Consider the following 27,808-nt stretch of genomic DNA (forward strand, 5'->3'; position numbering starts at 1 on the left):
CTAAGCTTCCCACAGATTATACTCCCACAAAGCAAACAAACAGAGGTAAAATATTTATTGTATCACATACATTACCTCATGGTATGTATCCTCCAGCTCTCCATCATAAATCCAGCGATAAAGGAAATTCAGTACAGGATGGGATACTAGGCCAAGAATGTGCTGAACCAGAGATCTCATGTAGGGATCTCCTGTTTTAGTATAGGCATGAACTGCTGAGGCTAGTTCACCACCTTTTCTCCCTGTAAGATCATAGGGGAGAGGAACAGAAATGTATGAAGGAAAAAAATATATACACCACACTTAAGTTCAGCAGCTGCTGATTTTAAATAGTCATATGTGACTCAGAGCTTGCTGAACAGCAGTTCTATAATGTAGCAAAAGTACATTTTTTAACATTGACAGGGAATTCCTAGGTTTTAAGGCATGAATCATTAATCTCACTGAAGCATTAAGCACAGTTCTCTGACTCCATATGCTCGGAGGAATGCAAATTTCAAGGCATCAGATCACACACAAAGCTTGACTTTATGCTTTTCTTCCCCACCGCCCCCACCAGAATAGCATTAGAGGAGCCTTAGTATGTTTTCCTTCTCTCCTGTACTTGACTCTCTCTCAGATGTTCTGTGTGCATACATACACACAAACATATCTTTCCTGCTTCTTGGTTATAGTTCACCCCATTGCTCCTTTAAGTAATATCTCTGTCTTCTTGCAATTGAAAGGTAAGAGGCTGTCAAAAAAAAAAAAATAGAGCTAGCACTTGTTTTGCTGTTATGCTGCACATCTTAAAGGTTCCTTGCAGCACAGGCTGTAGCATTCAAAATTTTCATGAATGTCTTAAAGTAAAGCCCACTTCTTTTTTTTTTCCCCAAAATTGTTACCGTTTCCAATAATCAAAGTAAAACTGATATTGTGAGCTTTTTTGGTTAAGACGCTCTTGCCAAAGGGCCACAGTCTCCATTTATTTTCAAAGGCAGCAAAGCTGAAGTATCCTCAGGGAGAAGCATAGCCTATGGGTCAGTTACTGGCCAAAGTTTTAGTCAACTCCAACACCACTCCTCAGCATTTTCTTGTGGATTGCCAAAACAGCCACGCACTATTTGCAGATTTGTAAAGTTTCATGGTTTCACATGAATTTACAGACAAGTTGCAAATGACTCCTATATGCCATCATAGATAGAGGAATAGCATAATACTCATACATAGTGAAGAGACTAAGCGAACCATTTCATAGTGTATTAGTGGGTTTTTTAACAGTGTAACATTCTCTGAAAGATGACTAAAATTGAATAATTCAAAACAGCATGAAAAGTGTGTGCTTAAAATTTGAAGGATTTCTCAAGCACGTTCTAGTTTAAAAAAGCAAAAAAGTCTAAGTGTATCAAAACAGCAATATAATTTGTCAGTTTTTTGCTTAAACTAAAAGAGAGAGAATCCTTTGGATTAGCTACTTTAAATTTTCTAAAAAAACGTAACAGTAATATTATTGATATCCACCTTTGGCATGCACGACCAAAGTTACATAAGTTCTCCAGAAATATTAAATTAATGTTAAACAGACCTTGACAGTGATCAACAAGTGCTGCAAGGGTCTTTAACCTTATTTTAGGATCATATGTCCAGACGAGAAGACGGCGAAGTGTTAAACTGCTCTCAAGTCCCAAATTCACGCCCTGATCATCTTCTAATTGCAACTGATCAAATTAGAAAGAGAAAGACATCTCAAGGAACAAAACTGGCAAAACTAAAGCAGAACTGATGTTTCATAGTTTTTGTTCTGAAGTTAGCTTTTTATTAATACACTTGAAATACCCAGTGTTATATGTTCTCTCACCAAATCATTGGGCCAAAACCCGAGAGCCACACAAGTGGAAATAGAGAATCAAGCACAGGTGAAAGGACAGAGACAAGTAGAAGTGTAATAGGGCAGACAGAGCATGAAGGCCAAGAAAGTTAAGGCAAACAAGGTGATAGAGAGTTAGTCACAAAAGGAGAGAAGAGCAAAGTAGAAGAGAGCAGAGATCCTGAAAGACAGCAAATACTGGCCAAAGAGATGCTCAGAAAAGAGTAAAGAAAAACATCTAAAGGAAACAAAGGGTGTAGGAGGTAAAGCTTTTATTACTGCACAGCCAGCTTATTTTAGTTCAACTTGGGACAAATTCTGTTCAATGTCTTCCTCCAGAAGCCATCAGAACTTCAGTTAGCTATATAGCGAGATTAAGGAATTGCTACCATTGAAAAAACCATTAAAAGCTATAATAAGAAAAATCTGTCACAATGTGACTATGATCAATCTTCCAACACCATGGAAAATGAAAGCCAAATATTTGCATCTGAGATGCAAATACACATCTCATACAAGTACAGATGGGGTAAGCAGGACAAGAACACAACCTAAGAATACAGAAGCAAGTTCCTATAGCAGCCCAAGCAGATAAACTCTTAGAAAAGACGGCTCTGTTTCCTGTGTGTGACAATCAATCCACTCCATGCTTCCACATCTAGCACACTTTTTACCAAATACAATGTATCAGGTAAACTTAAGACTAGTGTCATCCACATTAAGCGCAGCCTTAAAGACAGTTAAATTCATTAGCTTCTGGATGCTCCTGGGTCCATGGTTTTTTTGTTTTGTTTGGAAACTGGCAATGATAAGAGAGATATATGAGCAAGAATCGCCCTCTGTCTCTAGGGGAGAAACGATAACTTACATCTTCATCATGGAAGTGCATTTTTAAATGGGCTGACAATGTGAAAACAGTCTGCAAGGAAAAGACCTGAAAAGCTCATGGAATAGTACACAGTACACTCAGGACAACTCTTTCAGAGGCAGAAACATGGTTGGGGGAAGCTCTGAAGACATAATATAAAGTTATAGAGAGAAAGAAAGTACAGAACCCTTTGATGAGATTCTTATGTACTACTATGCCTGAACTGCTAACTGGAACTGCACCTAACAACTCCTAAGCTGGCAGCCTGTATGATCTCGTGAATACAAGAATGCAGCATGCACTCAATTCCAAGACAATTTTCTACATGTTTTCAAGTAACCGAAGGGTACAGTTTTGTAAAAAAGTCTTTCAAAAAAGGGGTTTTTTCCATCACTTTTTAAAAATAAAATTGACAAGTCACCAAGCTCACCTCTGGGATAATCTGGCACAAGTCTTGAGAATGCTGACTTCCTTCTTAAAGATTTCTGCTCCATCAATTATGAACATAAGAAATACCATCCTCTGTCAGAACCCTGGCTAGATGAACTATTGCTCTATCTCTAATAATGACAAAATGAAGCACTGTACAAGAGCAGCATGCAAAGCTGACTCCTCTCTGCAGTCCATCCCCCTTAGGCTCCTTGCAGCCCAGCTGCAGCATTCAGGACATCAGAGGATGCATCCTTGCTCAGCCCTTCCAATAGCAGTTTACAGATCTGCCTTCCACGGATTTGTATAATCCCTTTTTCAACCTGTTGGTACTGCCTTTTGCCATGACATCCTAGGGAAACAAATTTTGCAAGTTGGCTACTCTTCTCTGTTTTATACCAACCTCCTGCTAATGTCACAGAGCACCTCCTTTCCTCTCGCAGCCATTCACCAAATCCCACAACTTTGTGTTTCGCTTATCCTTCATTAATTTGGAAGCCTCAGCCACAGCCCTCCTGCGCCTTTTCCTCTTCCGCCTCCAGAGACTCAGCCCATCTCCCCTCTCCCCACACAGCAATTGTCCCATGCTCCTGAGGATTCTAGCTGACTTTCTCCCTCCTTAGTCTCTACCTCCCCAATGTCTTAGAGGCTGCCAACAGTACTGCACACAGTGCTCCAATGTCACACTGACATCTGCTGCCTTGTTCTCAGTGCCCATCTCCCTAGCACCGAAATGCACACCAAGTCCAGCAGTACAGACAACCACCTGTGAGGACACCAAGGTTTTTCCCAAATTGGGCCTGCTGATGCCAAGTCTGGCACTGAGGAAGCATACATTAGGTTAGCTTTCCTCCAGATAAAAAAGACCTTGTACTTCCCACACTGGGGCTCCCCAGCACCTATTTGCTCACGCACTGTTTCATGCTGCTCCTTGCCATGGTCAGAGCATCCAGAGTACCAATGCTAGCAAGCTTTCATTGACAGACTGGGAGATTTCACTCTGCCTTACCTTCTCCAGATCATCAACATCAATTAAAACCAGTGCCAGCACCTATCTTTGGTGCACACTACTGACCCCTCTCCATTCTGCAGTGTGACCTTCTGCTTCCCAGCCTTCAAATCACAAGACAATCTCTCCTCCACTGCTGGATCTCCTTCCTTTCTTTCACAGCCTTTGGGAAGGAATCTTGCCAGGGGCTTCTTGAAAATCCAAATATAACATGCCTCTGGGATCCCCTTCAGTCACGTACTGAGGGACATCCCCAGAAACTCGTCTGCTAGTGCAGCAAAACTTTACATTACAGACACTGTATTGACTGTTCCCTACCAGAATACATTTAATCAATCAATGTGCTCAATACACTCATGAACTCTTAACACTGGAGATGAATCTGGCAAGGAACATGAAGAGCAACAAGAAAAGCCGTAAAAGGAAGACTGGGAAAAATGTGGGTCCAGCTACTGAATGGTGCTGGGAAAGTGGTGACAGGAAAAATGGAAGAGGCTGAGGTACTTAGTGCCTTCTGTGTTGTGTTTGTGTGGCGGGGTTTTGGTAGCAGGGGAGGGGCTACAGGGGTGGCTCCTCTGAGAAGCTGCTCAAAGCTTCCCTGGCTCCAGCTCAGACCCACCGCTGGCCAAGGCTGAGCCCATCAGCGATGGCTGTAGCACCTCTGGGATAACATATTTAAGAAAGGGAAAAAGACTGCTGAAAAAACCTACAGCAGAGAGAGGAGTGGGATGTGAGAGAAACCACCATGCAGACACCAAGGTCAGTGAAGCAGGAGAGGGAGGAGGTGTGCGGGAGCAGAGATTCCCCTGCAGCCCGTGGAGGTTAATGGCGGAGCAGAGGTTCCCCTGCAGCCCGTGGAGGTTAATGGCGGAGCAGGTGGCTGGGCCCGGAGAAGGCCGTGACTCCGTGGGAAAGCCCACACTGGAGCAGTTCATGGAGGACTGCAGCCCATGGAAAGGACTTGCGTTGGAGAAGCTCGTGGAGGGCTGAACCCTACGAGAAGGACCCCACGCTGGAGCAGGGGAAGAGTGTGAGGAGTCCTCCCCCCGAGGAGGAAGGAGCGGCAGAGACAACGTGTGAGGAACTGACCCCGCAACCCCCATTCCCATCCCCCTGCGCCGCTGTGGAGGGGGAGGAGGTAGAGAAATCGGCAGCAAAGCTGAGCCCGCGAAGAAAGGGGGATGGGGGGAAGGTGTGTTTTTAACATATGGTTCTATTTCTCATCATCCTACTCCGATTTGATTGGTAACAAATTAAATTGATTTTTTCCCCCCCCAAGTCAAATCTGTTTTGCCTGTGACCATAATTGGTGAGTGATCCCTCCCTGTCCTTGTCTCAACTCACAAGCCCTCATTGTATTTTTCTCCTCCCCATCCCACCAGGGGGGGAGGAGAGAGTGAGCAGCAGCATGGTGCTTTGTTGCTGGCTGGCCCTAAACCGTGACACCTTCTATGCCTTGGTTTTTTGGTAAGATTTGCCATTGGGAATACCAGATGTCACCTGAGATCAGAGCAGAAGTCTGGAACAAGGGAGACTTACTCTGGATCAGGATGATAGGGAACATTAAACAAACTGGATATACCTAAGTCTATGAGACCCGACGGGGTGCACCCATGAGTGCTGAGGGAGCTGGCCAATGTCACTGCAAGGCCACTGTCAATTATCTTTGCAACATCATAGCAATCAGAGGAGATTCCTGATGACCGAGAGAAAGCAAATGTCACTCTCTTCAACAAGGAGGATCCGTAGAACTACACAGCAGTAAGACTCACATCATTCCCTGGGACGCTAACAGAGCAACTAATCCTGGAGACTATTTCCAAACATATGGAGGACAAAAAGCTTTTATCAGGAAGAAAAGCTCAGGAAAAGGAGGAGGAAGGGGGGACATTGGTGGTAATGGAGTTTGTCTTCCCAAGCAAGTGTTAAGTGTGCTAAGGCTCTGCTTGCCAGGAAGTGGCTGGATATCTGCCTGCTGAAGGGAAGCAGTGAATGAATTCCTTACTTTGCTTTGCTTGCACACACAGCTTTTGCTTTCCCTATTAAACTGTCACTAACTTGATTGACTTGTCTTTTTGTCTTCCTTCTATTTTCTCCCCATTCCTCAACAGACAGGGGTGAGCGAGAAGCTGGGTGGCCAGGGTCAACCCACCACAAAGGCAAATGCAGTTTGAAAATAAGTGATGCCAGAATTTTCCTTTCATTTTCCCCTTACATGTTTCCCCTCCCACCAGACGCATCTCCTTTTGAAAGGTTTAGTGGAGCAGGAAAGGTAGAGGAAGCTGCATTTCAAAGAAGTCATAAATATTTTCATAGTCAAGAAGTTTTAGAAGTTAGAATAAATCAAAGCTCCAGCAAACCATGAGAGCAAACATATTTTGGACAGAGCAGGAAATAATTACAAAAAGAGCAACTGGATAGTAGCCAGGAAAAACAAGCAAAAAGTATGTATGACAGGCATTCCAAAAGTCAAGAATGTTAAAGAACTGCAAGTGAGTCAATAGGAAGACATACTTTGAAAACATTTACAGAAGCCTATGACTTAAAGTATAGATTTTTTTGAAGTTGGAATTTTAAATGGCATTTTAATTTAACTTTAGGTCAATTCTCAGAATAAGTTTTTCTCAATTACAAATAATGAACTCCTTGAAAATCTCATATAAAAAAAGTAAGCAGAAGGAAAAAAATACCTGATTTTTATTTTAGAGCTAGCATCTAGGTGTACATACCTATAAATATTTGTGGACAAACTGCAAGATTATCAGCACTGAGCTGGTCTATACATCACAGAAAAATAATAAAACACTGAAACATCTTACTCTCTCAATACAATGGAAGGGACAAGGAAAATGCACAAACTGCCCCAGACAGAACAAAAAGTTGGGACTGTTCTTACTAGCTGCTGAATCATGCATTGCTTGAAATACAGAAATATTTTTTTTCCCTTCAAAGATGTGTCAAGCTGTTTGGGATTTGAATGATAAAGATAACCACACAAGATGAAACTGACAAAAAGGATGCAAAAAAAGACACAGAGGCTCAGAAATACACATTATATTCCTTGCTTACGTAATACATCTAGTTACAGAGAATTGTGTCCACTGTCAATCAAAACTGCTGTACATCCTTCCCTTTCTAATGGGGATACATAGGTATACCTTTTAGGAGCTATTCAGGTAATGTAAAGCAAAATAAGAAAGTTAAATAAGAACCACTTAACTTACCTGAGAATGTAAAACAGACAGAAGTCGGTAGTATTCTTTAAGTTCCTGATGTAAGGCTGCACAAAAACTCTGTAAAAGGAGAAAAAAAGAAAAAAATATCAGGAAAAAAATCTTTCTGGTTTTATCTAGAATAACTTTTATCCTATCACCACACTATGAAGGTAGTTAGAAATTTCCTAAAAGGAATCAAGCTGCAAGTTTCAGCACAAAAGCCAGCTCTTAGAAAACTGGCCAACGTATAAGTGCTTCCCTAATAGATGCACAGACCTTTTCCAAGAATTGTCAAGTGACTTTCTGTTTCTTGCTGTCTTAATTCTATCAACAGATTAAACTATGATAAGCATAACTCTCCAAATAGATATATCATCTCAATAGAGACATCAATAATTACCATAGGGATGTGCAAATCATAACATAACATGACTCAGAAGAAATTTTCTTTAATAATTATGTAAAATACAGTATGTAGTAAAGTAACAGAGTTTCAGTTTCAGGAAGGCCTCTAATAACAGAACACAGAAGTTAGGCAACCATCATTATATTTACAGTATAGACTATATGACATGAACAAGAAAACACAATGCTCATAAAAGAATACTCCCAGTAAGGGCTGCTGAATCAGGTACTCTAAATTTTTTGCCTTTTATCAATTGACAGTCATATATGATTGTTCACTTGACATGGAAGAAATGAACAACACTAAGTATATCCTAAGAAATCTGTAAAATGTGCAGAAGTTAACAGGCCTGAACTTAAGCAAATATTCTTCTTTGTAAAACAATTCTAAGCACAGCTACTTTGGGTTGTTTAAAAATAAATAAAGGTAGATTTTAAAAACAACTCCTGAAAGAACACTTGTTTAATAACGGATAATTTTCCACAGTTTGGGGTCCTGGGGTTTTGCTTTGTTTTTGTAATGTTCTTAACCTAACATACAAACTAAAAAAAAAATCCCTGCAACACATTTTCTAATACAGAATTAAAAATATGGCTCATTAATTTTGGACTGAGTTGAAAATTTTGGACTTTAAGCACTTCTGGGGGTTTTTAAAATTAGTTTTATTTTTTTGAAGAGTACTTCTATGCACACACACAAATTCTTCAGAACTGATTTCTTAACCAATTCTCAGCTAATGATTTTGATATCTATTTTAATGGACTTTTTTTTAATAGGAAATTCCCCAGGGCTTTCCCCTCAACTCCTTTTAAAATCAACACAGTCAAAGTAATTTGGAAAAAATAAGGAAAACCTCACAAAAAGAACCCAAGAACTTAAATTAAAATATTTATTCACTAGAGTATGTACAAGGGAGAAATCATTACTGCAAGCACAAGGAGAAAATAAATCTTCTTTCTTGCTAAGAGGCCTATCTGCTAAGAGGCTAAGAAGCCTAGGGGGGGAAAAAAAAAATCATTAATCTTGCCATTGTATCCTTTATAAGGAAAAAAGGTTCCTTTCTTCAACTCAACGTTATAAATTAGAAAGAAATTTTAAATTCATTTTATTCCAGAGGATACTGAAGGGCAAAAAGAAATCCTCTTACACGTAACTCCACTTTTCATTTCTTCTCACTTGCTTCTTCAGTACATTTTTGAACCTATTAAAGTAGCACTTGCCAAGATAGAGGGCAGAGTATAGCCTCCGAGAAAATATTCAAAGGCACTACACATCTACTCAAAAAGTGAGAACAGTAATCACTGACTTTAGTAGTCAAAAGGATTTAGGATCTAACTGGCCATCAACTTTTCAGAGAAGCTTTAGAAGTTAAAATTTACATCCAGTGCCAATTCCTGCATCATAAACTACAGATTTTTGTTTCCCAAACTGTTATGGAAAACTGGACATTATCCTAGAATTCTGATTTGGTCTACAGCAAAAGAGAATTCAGGAAGGAAACAGAATGCTTGTGCAAGAGAAAAAAAATTAAAATGCCCGCTACCTCAACTGGATTTAAACGGGCAAAGTGTCAAAATATAAGGCAAGTTACATTTCATTGCCAATTAGTCTTTTTGCTTTCTGAGGACAAAGCATAACTTACATAGTAAGCAGCAAAGGCAGAAGAATATAATGTTAAAGTGTAGTATATTGTTATATCTCTACTCCTAATAATTGTCAATACCTGACATTCTGCGTGGCAAAAACAGTCACCAGAATCATAATAAAAGAGGTGACAGACATCTTATCCTATATGTGGTTTAAACAGGGGTTTACGCAAGCATTCTTTTAAAACATTAAGCAAAAGATGCTTTAGAATGCACAGTATATTCTTGTGCTAAATTCTTAATGCACAGTGTGCAGCACCTGAAACTGTCAGCTATAAAAGCCATGGAGAGCAATGGTATGTACTCTTTTTGCCCCGATACTGACAGCAGGAGTAGAATATATGTTTTTATTTGTACACTTATGTCCTAGAAATATATATAAGTGCTTGCCTCAAGCAAAATTAACAGCATTAGAGCTATGCAGATTCAGTTAGCTAACTGCAAAGCCTTCTGCACAGGATCTGACATCTGCATATGGTAGCTAAGATATTGCACATTCTAATTCACTGAAGAATTAAAGTTCTCCCCTTGCTGTAAGCTTGAAGATTAAAGCCAGAGACAGTAAAAATAAGCATAAGCAGGAAGCTACTAGATAAAGAATAAGAAACTTCACCCAGATATAAGGGGGAGAGTCTGAAGAAAATGCATATACAGTAGCACTACCATATAAAACATGGAAATCAGCATTGGATTACTAGAAAAATAATTATTTATATGTAACTAAAAGGGTTACTTAGAATAAGAAACAGAAGGGAACAGAATAAAACATTAGAAAAGTAGGAAGCACTACAGTGTCTCTACTGACCTCTTAAGAAAAATTAGATTGAAGGGAGAAGCACTTCAATTTCTTGGCAGATTAGGTAGGATGTTATGGCTAGAGGCAAGGATAACATTTCTGTCGACTCAGAAGGGATAATATCCAGTTTTACAGAGGGAGCAAGTGAGAGGAAACGGGAATGCCTTAGCAGTAAATGTGGTTTTAGGTATTACAGCAGCTGTGAAGTTACTGTAGACTACAAATCATGATGATGAAACCTATAAAAACAAAAATTAATATTCTTTTGATGCTGTATTCAAACGAAAGGGCAGAAGATAACGGGGTATTTGCATTTTATGTAAGTTAGTGCAGTATTAACACATGAACATCAACATTAGCTGACAAGAGTGTCTCCTGCATAGGTCACTAACAACTGAATTGGTCATTAATTAGCTCAGGGATGCCACCATCCCATTTAAGCAGTGTTGTTTATAAACATGCATGAGTACTTAAAAAATATATGAATTTTAAAAAAGGAGATTAAGAAAAGGAATCTATGCATGAGACTTTCCAGCTACAAACGACAGGGGCAACTCCTTCTTACAACCCACAAGAGCAAATGCCTTTCCCTTGCCTTCAGACTATGTCCCATACCAAAAGTGGCAGTCCATGAAAGGAATAAATCAAAGGATGAATGATCCAAGCTCCAAAGTTTACATATCATTCTAGTACTGCATTTACTCAGTAGTTTCTAAGGGAAACAAGACCAAAATATTGTAGCAAAATCAATTTTTTAGCTGACCTACCTGTCCCACAAGTCCAAACGCACGATCCAGACTCCTCTGGTCTGTGTATTTTCTTATTTTATTATGTAGCCATCCCAACTCTGCAAGTCTACTTGTAGTATCTCTGAGAGATTTGGACAAGCTCACCTACAAAGTTAATAGAAACAATAACTTGCAATTAAGTCAAATCTACCATGCCAATACTTGTTTCTTCACAAAAGCCCTCTTTCTCATAAAACTAGCCAGTTCAGGAAACAATCATTTTACATTCTACAACAGAGATAGTGCCAAAAAAGCCAGCAACCATGTAATTAGCATTAAATTTATACACAGAAGCATTGAAAAAGGCATCAGCAACAAACTACTGGCAACTTTGTGACCTTCCCTTTTGGAAATCTTCATGTAACAGTATTCATACACCCTTTTTACATTATGGCAGTATATAATTGCCCTACAATTATGGCAGTAACAAAAAGGTCTTCAGAAAAGAGGAAGAAATCTGAAATTTTATGATGTAGAATCACACTTCATCTTATTGCGATAATCAGCAAGACTGAAAATATTAGAGCTCTAGAAGAGGAGTCAATGACCAAAACTAATGAAGAAATCTAGAGAAAATAATTAGTTACTACTACACACGAAACAAACCTTTAATAGAAGACAAATGACCCAATGCCAGACTAGGTATCAGGAACCAAAACTTACAGAATCCAAATTCCAAGTTTAAGTCCAATCCACCAGTAACAGTTTTTATAAGCTATTTAATCACGTGCCCCTCTGAGCTCTTCTAGTCTGTTTCTACTTTTCTTATACCAGGTATCTCACTTCACCCTGCAAGCCTGCCTTAGTCCCAACACCCTGTTTAACTACTACTACTTTCATCTGAATCAGCACATTTCTTCCTTTAAATTACCAACACATAAGACACTGTTCCTCTTGTTCCTACTTGAGATTTTCTTCTACCACATTTCGTCACATTACCCAAGAACACCACCATCAAGTTTTCAAAATTTTATTGGACAAAAAACCCCAAACAATCTGACTGATACATTCGGCCAAGAGGCAGAGACTGACTTTTGCCCACAGCGATTGGGCCTATCCCATCTCTACAGACAGTTTTAACTTGGAGAGCCAGCTGGAACAGTCCAAACCAAAGCAAGGAAGTACACTAACAAGCTAAATGGATTGCCAAAGAACTAGAAATCAAGCTCGTTCATTAAGCCTTTTAGTTAGCAGTACAGGCATTCTCTAAGATAAAAATCAGCTACAGAGTGTGTTAGCCACAGCAGTGTGGGCTTGAACCAGGCAGCAGCATTTGGTTGTAAGACCAGAGTTCAGTCCCTGGCCCTCTTGTTTAGCTATGGAGGCACAGCTTTAACTTCTTGAACAACTTCTATAGGATAAATTCTAGCCCAAACAAGCATAATTGGACACAGTTAGAAACTCTGCCCGCAGCTAAAACGAAAGAGTTGACATAAGAACTATTTAGAATTCTGTAACTACAGAGTACTTGGCAAGCATTAAGTACAATACATATCCACTGGAATCAAATGAGGAACAAGCAAAATTCACTTAGTGTTATTACATTTGTATCTCTTACATCAAATCAGAAGCTGCTAGCTTATACAGTGCTGAATGTCACCAACAGACCTAATATTCACACTGACATTAGAAAACATTCAGGCAAGAATAACAGCCTGGAAAGTGTGTTTCTTTCTGGAAAAAACAGACTGTGTACAATGACATTTTCTTTGCGGAGCCGAGGGAAAACTACATGCTTTGACTACCATTTTGCCTAACATGCGGTCAACACAGCTAGAGGAGGTATGATCTTGGTCCTTGTTCATCAGAAAAAGTTCCAGCTGCCAGCTCTAGTCAGTCAAATAATTTCATCTTCACTGGGTCCAGTAGCTCAGTACAAGTGCCAATAAGGAAGAAGGATGGAAGACAACTGACTTGACAAAAATAACTGAAGACACAAAGTTCTCAGGAAAAAGCATTATTGACCACAAACCATCTGAATAATCAAACTCCCTGTATTAACAGAATTAGGAATTCAAACTAAAACAGTTTTTCACCACAAACTAAAACTAGCCTATTGGATATGAAAGCTACACAGAAAACTAATGAAACCCATAGTGTCAATTTTGCAATCACTGACTAAGTTTCCTCCACATTCCTCTAGAAAAATCTATTATGCTACCTTTCCTTTGCCATATATAATCTAACATATATATAGAATATAACTAACTCAGTGCAGGTGTTGAGGAATTACAGACTTTGCAGCATCTACAGGTACAGAAGATGACATCCTTAAGAATCTGTTTATTAACAAGATTTAACCGATTTAACAAGATTTAAGTTTTCCATTTTTCCCTCCACTAAGCAGCCCTAAATGTCATTATAAAGTAACAGGGGGAACAAATATACATTTCACTTTTTGTTATTATTCTGGAGGAGAAAAGGAAATTAGTTCAGTTATCATTAATATAAGTCTATTGTGCTCTTGGCACATGAAATGGCCCAAAAATCAATTCCCCACCATTTTAGGACTATGTCATATTGTCATAGTATAAAGTTCTTAACACAAGTGAAAATCCTTCAAATTCACATCAGCTGGATTTTCTATCAACAACAGGAGTTGAAAGCACTTTCTTCAGTTCTATCACCAGTCCTTTCTTGGGTGATCTGCATGATCCCATCTGATCACTTACAAGTTGTAATCAAGACCATAACATCAAGTGGCTAGCATCCATCCCATATCTCAGGCTGTTAAATTTAATCCAATAATAATGTGGTCAAAAGTCTGCATCTGCTTTATATTCATTCTTATACACTGGGGAGGGGAAATGATGACAAAAATCCTGAAATTAAGCCATAACTTAGGAGTATTTGTACTGGCTTAATAGTTGGGAGCCTATTCACGTCTTGTGAAATGCTACAGTTTCTTTCTGTGACCTAATCTACCCAATCAATTTTAAATTAGTACTGTTGAAACTCCTCTGTTGTACTAAAAAAAAAAAAAAAAAGCCGGGGGAAGCAGTAAAGACTTGTGATAATATTTTAAACTTTTTTACATATTTTTCCCCTATGTACTTCTCTGCTCACATATGAAATAAAAGTCACCATACAGTACCTTTCCCTCCACTTTATAGCAATTTTCAGAATTGCACATTTTGATGTTTTTACCATCTATTCCCTGGAAGACATACAAAACATCTCTTACAAGGTTTGCTTCGGTTATTTCAACAGAGCCTAGAAAGAAAAAAAAAAACCAAACAAAACAGTATTTAGGTTTGTCGGGACAATTAGTTTTGATTACAACTTCAAAAAGCTATTTAGAAGCCTAGCCAAAAACAGAAACAAGAAAGCCTGTGTTTATAACCTGCAAAGAAATGTTTTAAGTCCTCTTAACAACCTGACAAAAAAGCCAAGATTCCCTTTACCTGCCTCTACTGATACCTGGGATTCTCTCAGCTTGTATGACACAGGGCATGTTATATTTTAACCAACACTTCAGCCAGTTCTTAAACTTGTTATCTTTTCTGATTCAATCACCAGCGCAAGTTCTAAGGCAAGCATCATCATAACTTTACCTTTCTTCGAACAAACAGCTGAAGTTGTTAAATGGGACTAGGAAAACAGTTAATCCAGAAGGAAGAGATGCTTGTTTAATATTGGCTTTCAATCACATATGCCACTGCTCAGTGAAAAGATTGATCAAAACCAGACTACCAGCTGCGTAACAGCTACAGAGCTGGCAAACAGAAAAACGTAGATACTGTTTCTGAAGATAGATATACCTTTGATATAGTAAAGCTTTTGCTATTGCAGCATACAGTTTGATTCTGGCTCATATCTCTAGTTAGAGGTTAGATTATGTTTGAGATTTAGGATATTTATTGATTTAAAGGAAACAGAAGATTGAAAAAGGTGCTGTGCAGGCCACTGCAACTACGCCCACCTTTTCTGGGCAAACCAGCACCATCTGCTTTTGTAACTTCATTTAAGATATCAAGAATGAAACAGTTTCAACAACGACTATCCAGAAATTGAGATGGTACAACATGCTTCTCCCAAATTTGACAGTACTCTTACTCTCATTGGTTTGCCTCCCCAACAATCCACTTTCCCAGAATAAAAACAACAAAAAATAAATTCTATTCTTATTTTGGCAAAAGCAGCCATCACCTCAAGATGCTGTCTAAAACTCAGACTCCCCTCATAATACTAAGACATCCACGAGAGAAGCTAGTCCCTTTTAGGAACTTAGTGAAATGGTAAAAGATTCAAGTGCATGTTTCTTTAATTGGTAAATAATACAACAGGTATTAATATCAACCATACAATACTCCTGATTAAACCTCTGTGTAGGTGTAGCAGTAAGAAAACTCCAATTAACAGCAGCCAACTTTAGAAGAAAAAACCCACCCTTTTAATTAGTTAGAAGAATTTCATATTCATAGAAATATATCTTCTTGACAATAGCCTTTTATATTCTGAATGCAGTCCTATTTCTATTTCTACATCAACAAGTGACTACATTTAAGACAACTGTCTGTCCTTATACCCATCCCACATAAGAATCAAGAGTCACTGCTGCTGGCTGACTGAATGAAACAAGTTTGTACTGCTCTTTATGGCAATTAGTACAACAAAAATAAGAGGCAGTGCTAGATTTTATATATTTATATACAAATATAGAAAATATATACATTAAATCTATCATATATAAAAATTATATATATTTATAAATATTTTAATATACACACATGTCCTCTTCCACATCAACAGTATTGTTAATTAAGTTCTAAATGTCAAATTGTGCCCTCAGATATACCAGTACAACCTTGTTTGGTCTATAAGCTGTTGCTTTGTGCACTGTTACTCATAAAGATGCAGGGGCTGGCAAATAGACTATATTTTAGCTTCTAATGATCCACACTTCTTAGGAGTTATTAAAAAAAACCCCAAACATAAAACCCCACATCTCTTATCTTTCTTTGCCAGAGGGTAACAGCACTGTAGGATGACAGCATCTACCGTTAGCTCTTATTCAGAAAAGCCTCCCACTTTTACAGTAAAAGTGGAGTGGGTTGAAACTTACACAATTGCCACAGAGATCATCTGTTAAACAATTTCTCCTCAGTTACACTTGTGTAAATTCAGAATAGATCCTCTAGGCATCAGTTTCAAGTTAATGGCCACTTAATCAAGGAAATAAATTGGTAATATTTATCTATTTTTTATTTATTGACAATATTTTATGTCAATTGCTCTAAATACAACCACCGTAAACAGTGTGCTAATTTAAAGAAAAAGTAGTTTTAAGAGCTCTATATTCCAGTGCACATTTCCAAGTTTTAAAAGACAGAATCACAAATGGATGAGTCTATTTCAACAAGTTCTATTCATTGAGCTCTCTTTCTGACTTTCTAAAAGCAGTAGCATCTTCTGATCATCAAAAGAGTGATCATTACTCACAAACCACAACTACTTAATTCTGACAAACACTGCAATGAAGTCAGTCTTCTAAGAGGACCAGAACACATTATCAAACCAAATCACTGCAAAAAGAAATTAACAACCAGCCAAAGAGATTGTGGCCAAATATACTAGTATTGTATATTTGCTTCTATCCTTCCATTGAATACATTCTAGCAAAACACTTCTCAAAAAACTCAACATGCTATAAAACTATTTCAAAATCATTAAAAAATAATGGAGGATATAGATAACAATTGTAAAAAGTTATCTTTAACAAATACATCTTTGCTCACCACTTGTATCCCCTTCTCGCCTTGACCTTGGCACACCACGGGAGACAGCATTTGAAAAGCCTTTTGAGGTAGTGCTTTGTAAAGAAGGCTGGCTTGCAGTTAGAGTCCATGCGAGACGTGACCCTAATTGCTGACGGAGGCAATCTCCAACGCCTGGAGCTTGATAGGATTGTCTAGAAGGACAAAAGGAAGAAACATCTTTAAAAACTTTGATTCCATACCCATCACCCGGTTTGGGGTATGCAAATTTTGAAAAATGCCCCAAGCTTGATTTTGGTTTTTGTGGATGTTTTGTTTGTGGGGGTTTTTTTAATAAAGGAACCTTAAAAAAGGGTGCAGAACATACAAGCAATTTCTTGCTTCCTATAAGCCTACACTTTCCAACCCCACCCCCCCCACCCCCAAAAACCCAAAACTGTAGAAAAGAAAGGAGGTACAAATTTGACAAATACGATTTCATATCGAAGACTGACTTTGTTCACACTGAACTGTGTAGATATCCTGAAATGGATTAAAAGTGAAGTCAACTATAACAATAATAATAAACAACAGTCATAATAAACAACAAATATTTAAGTTTTGTTATTACTTGAAACTGTAGTTACATACCAAAGAACTAAAGGACAACAGAGAAAGAGGAGAAGGTTCACTTTCCTGCTACTCTACTGTTTAGGATAGTTTGTATCAAGTGCCTGAAGATGTGATCAAGGAGGGAGCATCTAGACAAGCTCCGATTTCCCTTCCTCTCAAACTTGTTAATTCTTCTCACAAAAATTGTCTTAAACTTGAAAAATGTTAAGACTAGAAGTTAACTTTCCGATTTTTTCTGTATCAAGATGATGAAAAATAAAGTTAAAAATATTTGCAAGGCATTTTTGCTGCTGACCATTTCTCCTCCCTCCCCCAGCTGAACGTAAACATTTGTAAATATACACATTTTAAAAAAATAAACTAATTCCACAAAGCTGTGAAAGCAGTTGCAGGGAGAGATGGAACAAGACTGCAACACAAATGTCCACGTAAAAAAAGTCGAGGAACGCCTTTCCTCTCTCAACCACCACATCATAACTCACGGGATGGTCACACATCATACTTATACGATTGTAGCTACTGAACAAGAACACAGCCTGCAAGACAGAGCAACTCTGTTCTGCTTAGCATTTGTAACATCTCAACTAGAGTACAACACTCAATTAGGCTGTTACCCTTCAAGAAGAATGTACTCTATAAACAAAGGGAAACACGTATAAAGAGAAGTTCAGGAGGAACAAAGCTCACAGAAAGATCTAATTTGGGTTGCCCAGCTCACAGACTACAGGCCTAAAAGAGAGCAATGAAATTGCTATAAAATGGAACAGTCTGAACAGGTCAGACCAAGAACATCAGGAACAAGCTAGGTTCTGCTGATATTTTTAAGCAAGCAGATACGAAATAGCATCATTGACATACCTTTCTATACTGTATCAGGATTATATAATGGTTGAGGTTGGAAGGGACCTGTGGAGATCACCTCCTCCAATCTTCCTGCTCAAAGCAGGGTCAACTAGAGAAGGTTACCTGGTGCATTGTTCAGTCATGTTTTGAATATTTTCAAGCACGGAGACTACACAACCTCTCCGGGCAATCCGTTTCAGTGTTTGACAACACCCCCCCACACCCTCAAACACCCACCCCACCTCACTGCAAAAGAAGTTTTTTTTCCCTTATGTTTAACTGTAATTCCCAGTCTTACAAGTTTTGCCAATTACCTCTTGTCCTTTCCCTGGGCACTACCAAGAAAAGTCTGGCTCAGTCTTCTCTACTCCCCTGGTCAAGCATAATCACATGGGTAAGATCCCCCCTTTTCTTCTCCAGGCTGAACAGTCCCAGCTCTCACAGCCTCCCCTCATATGTCAGATGCTCCAACCTCTTAATTAGTTTTGGGGTTCCTTCTCCAGACTCTCTCCAGTCTGTCTATGTCTTTTTTTTGTACCATAACTGGACCCAGTATTTCAGATGTGTCCTCACCAGTACTGAGCAGAGAGGAAGGTTTACCTCCCTCAGCCTCCTGGTGATGCTCTTCCTAATGCAGCCCAGGAGGCTGTTGGCCTTCTTTACCACACATTGCACACTCATGTTCAACGTGCTGTCTATCAGGAACCCCAGGGACCTTTCTGCAGAGCTGCTTTGCAGCCAGTCAGCCCCCTGTCGGTAGTGGTGCATGGAGTTATTCCTCCCCAGGTGTAGGACTGTTGAACTTCAGAAGGCTCCTGTCAGCCCGTTTCCAGAGCTTATTGAGGTCCCTCTGAGCAACAGCTGAATTACCTTCTTTATCAACCACTCCTCCCAGTTTCATATCATCTGCAAAGTTGCTGAGGGTACGCTCTGTGCCATCAGGTGGGATGAAGGATCCAGGCCCTGGGCTACACCATTAGCGACCAGGCTCCATCTGGCCTTTGTGTCACTGATCATAATCCTTTTGAGTCCAGCAGGTCAGCCAGTTTTCAGTCCACCTCACTGTCACCTTATCTAGTCAGTATTTTATTAAGCCTGTCAATAACGATGTTACAGTGTCAAAAGTCTTACTAAAGTTGAAATAAACAACATGCACTGCTCTCCCCTTGTCCACCAAGTCAGTCATCTCATCACAGAAGGCTATAAGATTGGTCAAGCATGTCATCCCTTTCTTAAGTCTGTGCTGACTACTCTTAGTCCTCCCTTTACTGTCCTTCACATGTCTGGACATGCTTTCCAAGATTAGTTGCTCAACCACCTTCCAGGGGTTGAGGTGAGGCTAACCAGCCTGTAATTCCCTGGATCCTCCTCCTTGAACAAAGGAGTGACATTTGATTTCTTCCAGTCCTCAGGAACCTCCCCCAGCTGCCACATTTCAAACATTACCAAGAACAGCCTCACAATGACACTGGTCAGCTCCCTCAGCACTTGTAGATGCATCCCATCAGGTCCCATGGGCCCTGATCATCCTCTGCCAGGGGTAAATTGGGAGCAATGAAGACTTTCCCAAGGGTCTCAGGGTCCTGGGCTGATCTTACCAGCACAGACCAAGGCAAAGAAAGCACCAAGTACCTCAGCCTTTTCCACATCTTCTGTCACCACAGCCCTTGCCCCCTTGAGCAGAAGGCCCATGTTTTCTCTAGCCTTCCTTTACTGCTTAAGTACCTGTAGAATTCTTTCTTGTCCTTCATGTCCCTTGATGGATTCAACTCTAGGTGAGTTTGGGCTTCCCCTGCACACTCTGTGTCTCTGTCTCTGCCCCTAGGGCACCCTGGATGCCCCCCTGCACCTGCCCCTGCTTCCATCTTTTGTACACTTTTTTTTGTGTCTGAGTTTTGTCAGGAGCAACCTGCTCATCTATGCAGGCCTCCTGACACCTTTGCTTGAATTCCTGCTTGTCAGGGTGGAACCATTCTTGAGCTTGAAGGAGGTGATCCTTGAATATCAACCAGCTTGCAGGTCAGGCAGCTGGACTAGATGATCGTTGTAGGCCCCTTCAAACTGCATTATTCTACTCTATTCTCTCCTGAACCCCTCTTTTCTGCAGGCCAGTCTCTCATGGGATTCTTCCAAGCAGATCCCAGAAGAGGCCCAAGTTTCCTCTCCTGAAGTCCAGGGATGGGATCCTGCTTTTTGCCCTGCTTCCTCCTTTCAGAATCCTGAACTGCACCATCTCACGATCACTGCAGCAAAGGCTGCCCCCAGCCTTTGCCTCCCCAACCAGTTCTTCCTTGTCTGTAAAAAAGCCAGGTCCACCAAAGCACCTCTCCTCTTCATCTCCTCAATCACCTGTGTCAAAAACTTATCATCATTGCACTTCAGAAGCCTTCGGGATTGCTTGTGCCCTGCAGCACTTCCCCTCCAGCAGATATTGTGGTGATTAAAGCCCTCCATGAACACCAGGGCCTGCAAATGTAAGGCTTCTTCCAGTTGTTTAAAGATCTTGTCATCTACTTCCTGATGACGCAGTCTACAGCAGATGGCCACTACAGCATCACCCATGTTGCTCTGCCCTTTAATCCTAACTCATAAAGCCTTAGCCAGCACCTCATCTGTCCCTAGGCAAAGCTCCATACATTCTTGCTGTTATCTCATGTAAACACCAATTTCCTCTCCTTGCCATCCTAGCCTGTCCTTTCCCAAAAGCCTGTATCCACCCTCTGCAACACTCCAGTGGTACGAACTATCCCACCATGTTTTTGTGATCCCAACGAGATCATAGCCCTAGTACTGCACACACACCTCTTAAGTTCTCCTGTCTGTTTCTCATGCTGCATGCGTTAGTGTGCAGGCACTCCAGCAAAGTTGTGCTGATGTTCAGAAAAGGTATGAGAACTTCCCCCACATTCCTCATTTGTGCACACACTTGGGTGGACCCCCTTCTGCCCTGCTCTGTTGGTTTCAAGGTCTCTCTTGACTACATCACCTTGCACCTTTTGCTTACTAACCTGGTCTACCACTTCCTCACTCAGTTGTGGGGCATAGTCCTCCCCTGTAGCTCCTAGTTTAAAGGTATCCTCTACTCATGTATCCAAGATACACCATACAAACCTAGTACTGACAAAGTCAAGTAAGTATTTGTATTGTAAAGCATATTAATAACAATAAAATCCATTTGTGTCAGCACCAATTATTATTTCCATAATATGAATTCAATAAATCATGTCAAATACACTGTATTAAAAAAATGTATCTTCAACTCAAAATAAAGTTGTGGTACTTTCTGAAAATGCATCTATTCCGATTTTGTGTTTATTTCATGACTGTTGAGGGTGGGAAGGAAGATTAAGAGAAAAGAAGATGGTGTCTCTCTTTTCCAGTTATAAGAAAGGAAAGAAGTTAATAAAAATTTCCATAAATTAGCCTTATATTAGGAATTTGGTCAAATCATAATCCATGAAGCTTCTATTAGGACAAAGTAATAGGGCTTTGCTCATTTCTGCATCCCTTGAGACGATTTTTTTTCCTTCTATTATGTTCTCATGTCTTTCTGACATTGCCTACAGTTTCTTGAAAAAAGTGATGTCCCCATCACTTTTGGATGAAGGCTTTATTTCCAGACTTTTTCATGCAAGGTTAAAACAGCTATGCAAATAAGTACAGTCCTCACTTTTACAACTTTTGTAACATTCTGTTCACTTTTCCATGCTCAGCCTCTATGAGGCAATGTATTTCCAGGCACATAGTACAGAATCACTGTTAAACCACTCCCTCTCACAAACTACAGACATATGTTCATTTTCCCCTCCATAGAACATAGACTCTTGTGCAGTGCATACCTGTCAGGCTTTGTAGAGCTGCATGGGTAATACAACTTGATATCCAATGGCACAAGAAGGGCTCAGATTTTGAGCATGTACTCTCTGTGTTAGCTTATTTAACAAAGTCAATAATTGGGTAATCATCTTATGGCTTACAATGGCCAGTTTTTACTCATCCAAAATCTGAACTATTTGGTATTTGAATGTTTCGGTTCCAAATGTAGATTCACCTTGGTATGAACAGACAATCAAACCACTGCTGAACAGTAAGTGTTGTAGGATTTTCCTAATAGGTAATTTTTTTTAATCAACTCTTGTATAATTTTTTTTTTTCCAGAAAAACCCCTGTCCACTCAAGGTACAAGACTGCTCTAGTACAACAGCCAACCATGCTTAAAAGAAAGTCAGACCATGCAAGAAAGGTCACCCATTCAAAAACTGAGGATATTAAGTCTACTAATTTGACACTGGCTGAGGAATGCTTTGTAAAAGGAACTTGAATGAGGACTCTAAATCCAAGGTGTTTACAGAAGACAGATAAAGACTATTTTAAAGGGTATCAGAGAACTGAGAAATTTGGAAAAGGACTTGGCACTAGAATCCAAAGGAGTGGATCCAGTAAAATATCGCTGTTCAGCAGACAGCTGTTTAAGAATGGATACACTTGGCCAGCCATTTATGGCTTCATATGGTCATATGACAGGACCTGATACTCAGAACTGTTCAGCTAAGGAACTCTGTTTCGATGCTCCTACAGTGGAATTTCCAATGGCATACAAATGGGGAGGGTGGGGGGAAGAAAAAAGAAAAAAAAAAAAGCAGATCATCTCTAGTTTTCTCCAAACCTATTTGTAAGGTAAAACAGCTTAATTTACCCTGGAAGGAGTGATTGTGGAGTTGGCGTTGGCCCATTCAGGGCGTACAGGCTGATGCTGCTGATCCCACTGCTCCCCATGCTGCCAGAACTCTGGGCAGACTGAGCACTGCGGTCTTGGTAATTCAATGGAAGGCTTTGAGGCCTGGCATAGTAATAAGGGGTTGAGTGAGCATCCCGTGGCAATGCTTGAGCAAAAAGCGTGGCATAACTTGATACCTGAAAAGGAAATTATTTGAAAAGGGAGGAATAAAAAGATTTGTGAGTTGCTTTAAGTCATGTCTTTAGTTAACAGGAGCGTAATATTTAAGAACGCAAAAAATAACTGAAGACCATGTTTATGCAAAGAAAAACTTCTTGTTACAATTATAATGACAAAAAAGCAAGCCCCTTACAGTGAGCAAAAGTACTTTTAGCAATATAGCTTATTTTTGCCTGCAATTGTCATTAGCAATAGCTGCAAAAAGCACTTTGGTGCTAGCAGAGCTGCAACCAAAGGAGGAATTTTGCTCTCCCTACTCCATTTCAAACTCATTAGCACATGAGCAGACAATACACCACCAAGCAGAACGCAAACAAAAAAAACCCACCCATCTAATAACGTCACAACTTCAGCTACAAATGTTGGACAGTTCATATTTTTACATTTACTTAGTATAAAAAAAAATTACACAGAAAAAAATACAGATACTTGTGTCAAGTGTGTTCTTGCTTTCAGCCTCACACACAAACACCACAAACATTACCTGAGGTGTTGGTTAAGTCTGGATAGTGATTCTTAATGACACCTAAAATAAGTGACACACATTTACTGTTTCTCAGAAGTAACAAAGGTCTCCTCACCTACCTTGTTAGACTGCTTACGTGGATCTTCACTAAGGCTAAGCAGGAGGTAGAGTATTGACCATTTGTTTTTCAAAATGCCCTTTAAAAAAGATGAAGACAAACAGAAATGAGTTTGGTTTAACTCTTGATAGTAATGGATTTTTTTAATTATCCAGCCTACTAACATGTACACATATATCAGACCAACTCAGAGCCACGTTCTCAAGTAAACTGGGAATGTGCAGCGCAGCGTCTGTATTGCTAGTTTTATGAATTTTCTCTGCTGTGTTCAAATCATGAACTCTCTGCTTTGAGATCAGCAAGTACACTCAATTTAAAATTCATAGCTACGAAGAAGTTTATACAGAGTTGAACTTTTACCAGTATTCCCACACACTCTCACCATTTAAAACATCTCAGATGCGGATGCTACTCTAACCTAAAGGTGAAGAAGGAAAACTCTTGGTACAATTTTAAGCAAAGAACTGTCTTTTCTCCAGTTTCCCCTTCACCCTCCTTCACAGGGAGGCTTCAAAAGTTTGAGAGTTTCAATTTCTATTACTTTAAATGCCATTTAAGAGAGCTACCAAGATTTTCACAACTTAAGATAGAGACACTGTTAACATGAAACTTGAGGAATATACAATATAGTCTCTAGCAAACAGACAAATAGACAGATATACACAGACTGTTAGAATAACACTCTCAGCAGCTTTAGATCTCAGCAGAAAGCTTACCAGCAGAAGACAGAACAATGCTAAAGCTCAAGCCACAAAAAGAATACTTTGAAGAGAAGAGTTACGGCAAATATTAAAATGTTTTATTTTAGATATGCATATGTTTCTAGATATGTTACTCTGTAGTTCTGTGACACTAATGCTTGCACCTGAATTGACCAGGGACATAGAATCTTATAATGAACATTAAGTAGTGGATTAAGTCAAAGAAACTCATACAAGTTCCCTCACAATATTGATCAGGCTATGGTCTGGAATACTAAGCAATGTTGAATATAAAGGAAACTTTAGTCATACCAAGATTCAACAAAGATTCCATCCCTTATGAAGCAAGGTAATTCAGTGCTATCAGTCTTGCAAAAAACACTTTCAAGGTCACTTTGAAATTCTTTAAACACATTTTCATTCTCACCTTTTTCTGTTTTTCCTGTTTCTCTGTAAATTATACATTTTGTGTGTATATGTTACACGATATAAGAATTTTGGCCATAGAACACTTCTTTCTTCAGGACAGAGCCCACTAACCAAACCTACCGAAGCTCTATATCGTTATATGAGTAGAAGGAGACATTCTGTATTATTATGTAGAGCAGAAGTTTATTATCTTCTGCTTTGATCTCAACAACAAGCAAAAAGTAGAGGCATTGCATCTGTTGCAAATAACTAATCCAGCAACTCATTAACAACTGGTGAAGAAGGAGCAGCAACATTACCGCTGCTTCTACTGGCCAGAATACAGTAAGTCTAAGTGCCTCAAGAAGCATGGTTTGCTCAACCGGCAAGCTGCCACTAAAATAAGCACTGACCTCCTTTTCTCTTTAGAGTAATGGACGAAATAGAGTTAAAACAGATTCACACAAGCTTTTTTCTTTCTCCTAGTTGCTTTCAAGAGAATTGCTGGAGGAAGAAAAAGCCTCCATCATTCAGAAAACGCATATTCCTTCTGCACCCTTCCCTAAGCTCATGGGGAAAATAAATTATTGTCCATCATTAGTAATAAACTTAAGAGCAGGTTGAATAATAATTGCTAGCATGAATTTTAAAGAAGGCAGTATTCAGATGATACCATTTCATGTACACAAGATGCTAGCACAGAGAAAAAAGACAGAAGGTTAAAAGAACCTCAAACATTCGAGCAGGCAGCAAAATATGAGGAGATAGCTGATGTAAGCTTGTATTACATTCAGAAGAATAACCAAACTGACATGAACACAGACAAGGCATTTTGTTTCAAAGTTTACAACCATCATGCTCTGCAGCTATGTTGCTTGCCAAATGCAACGGTAGGCTACAGAAACACGTTACAGAAAATGTGTTTTAAAAGAGCAAGATCACAGTGTGATACATGCAAGAAGAGGCTGAAATGAATGGCTGAGGTCATTGGAACAGGCGTCTGCAAACCAGTGACACTTGCTTCACTGTACAAACCAGTGCAAATAATACACAAACCCACAGGATAAGGAAAACAGGAAGAGTTACACAGTAACTTCAGCTCCAAGCGCTAACAAACTAATGAGTAAGTTAAGTATGGATGAGGGGAGGGGCAGAACCAAGTTCCGACTAGTCATACTCTCCACAGAATCACTTTTTTGTAATCTTAAAATCTTAGCATTATCCTGTAAAACTCAGCCATGATCTATACATAAATTAATGAATAAAAAGCAGAACAGAAAAACATTTCTCCTAAATACAAAGAGCAAAATAATGACAAATTTTCTGTTATATAGAAAACATCATCTTTTACATTAACTAATTTTTGTTGTCAAAAATCAGGTATGGGCAAATGACAACTTGGAATCTTATTTTATTACTGCCCGCCATATTCTATCTTGCTAAATACTCAATTTTATGGAGAATCCAGAACAGATTAGCAGCAGTCATTTTTCACCTACCTCAGCTAAATTTCTATCCTCGCATCTTTCCCCCCTTTCACCTGATCCATCTTCCTGCATCATGGGCTTTCTATACTAACATCTTTTGTCAGAACATCAACATGCAGTATTCTTTGATTAACACTGGTGTTAGCAGAACCATCAAAGTCAGCAAACCCTTAACCTTCAACATTAAAGACTTGGAGCACTTAAAAATTCAGAAGCATGAGGACTGTTTGAACCCTAGATTAATAAAATCAATATACTTCCAAGGCATTGCTGTAAAATGAATGACAATGAGAAAATTCATCAGTTTTACATATAAAATGAACACTTTATTTTTACAGAGTTCCTTCCCTCACATGAAGTGCCCCTTCATGTAACTGGACTCAAACTAAAAATGTATCCTTTATTCTCTTCTTATTTACAATTAAATCCAAATTAATTTCTAATTAATAGCAAACAGCTCATAGTAAAAAAAAAAAGAAAGTAACTTGTAAACTTTTTCACAAAAATTACAAAATGGTTGAGGTAGGAAGGCTCCTCTGAAGACCATCTAGTCCAACCCCTCTGTCAAAGCAAGTTCATCTACAGCAGGTTGCCCATGACTGCGTCCAGTCAGGTTTTGACTGTCTCCAAGGATGGAGACTCCACAACTTTCCTGGGCAACCTGTTCCGGTATTCAACCATCCTCTCAGTAAAAATACTGTTAATGACCCGAGCACTCTCCAAAACAACTCTATAACATCAGAAGGATGCATATGCGTGCTTTCAGTCTCTTTACTCTTTATGCATTTATTACGCTACCTGTGAACTGAGTTTTCTGTAGAGTTCTGAAAACAAAGCAGCATCTGCTTCCCTTCTTTGTCGCACAACTATTAAAAAAAAAGAAATAGAGATTAAAAATTTGAAAGAAGTATAATAGTCATGTGTATTGGGTCTAGCTGAGATGGAGTTAATTTTCCCCACAGCAGCCCTCGTAGTGCTGTGCTCTGTATCGGTAGCTAGAACAGTGTTGATAACACACCAGTGTTTTGGCTACTGCTGAGCAGTGCTCCCACAGCATCAAGGCTGTCTCTCCAACATTGCCCCCCCACCAGTAGGCTGGGGGTGGGCAAGATCTTGGGAGGGGACAGATCCAGGACAGCTGACCCAAACTGACCAAAGGGATATTCCATACCATATGATGTCTGCTCAGTATAAAAGCTAGGAGAGGAGGAGGAAGGCGGGGGGCATTTGTTTGTTTACGTTTGTCTTCCGGAGCAACCACTACGCGTACTGAAACCCTGCTTCCCGGGAAGCGGCCGAACATGGCCTGCTCATGGGAAGTAGAGAATAAAATCTTTTGTTTTCCTTTGCCTTCGCGCGTGACCTTTGCTTCTGCTTTATTAAACTGCCCTTATCTCGACCTACGAGCCTTTCGTTTTATTTTCTCCCCCTGTCCAGTTGTGGAGGGGGAGTGACAGAGCGGCTTTGGTGGGCACCTGGCATCCGGCCAGGGTCAA

At 39.5% G+C, this 27,808-nt stretch overlaps 1 protein-coding gene across 4 annotated transcripts in view; it reads right to left on the reverse strand.

Moving 5' to 3' along the window:
• Positions 1–27,808, reverse strand: part of TUBGCP3 (tubulin gamma complex associated protein 3) — a 61,135-nt gene that overhangs the window by 19,556 nt on the left and 13,771 nt on the right. For 3 of the 4 annotated variants that reach the window (XM_050901082.1, XM_050901098.1, XM_050901106.1), the window contains exons 3-11: positions 27,111–27,178; positions 23,718–23,795; positions 22,872–23,089; positions 16,742–16,914; positions 14,098–14,216; positions 10,983–11,108; positions 7,377–7,445; positions 1,565–1,697; positions 76–242 (exon numbers count right to left, since the gene is read on the reverse strand). In XM_050901082.1, the coding sequence (XP_050757039.1) occupies positions 76–242; positions 1,565–1,697; positions 7,377–7,445; positions 10,983–11,108; positions 14,098–14,216; positions 16,742–16,914; positions 22,872–23,089; positions 23,718–23,795; positions 27,111–27,178 (1,151 nt within the window). Of the gene's footprint in view, positions 1–75; positions 243–1,564; positions 1,698–7,376; positions 7,446–10,982; positions 11,109–14,097; positions 14,217–16,741; positions 16,915–22,871; positions 23,090–23,713; positions 23,796–27,110; positions 27,179–27,808 lie in introns of all 4 variants that reach the window. The other variant, XM_050901090.1, reaches the window with a different exon arrangement.

The sequence above is a fragment of the Gymnogyps californianus genome, chromosome 1, assembly GCF_018139145.2.
Source record: "Gymnogyps californianus isolate 813 chromosome 1, ASM1813914v2, whole genome shotgun sequence".
NCBI classification, from domain to species: Eukaryota; Metazoa; Chordata; class Aves; order Accipitriformes; family Cathartidae; genus Gymnogyps; species Gymnogyps californianus.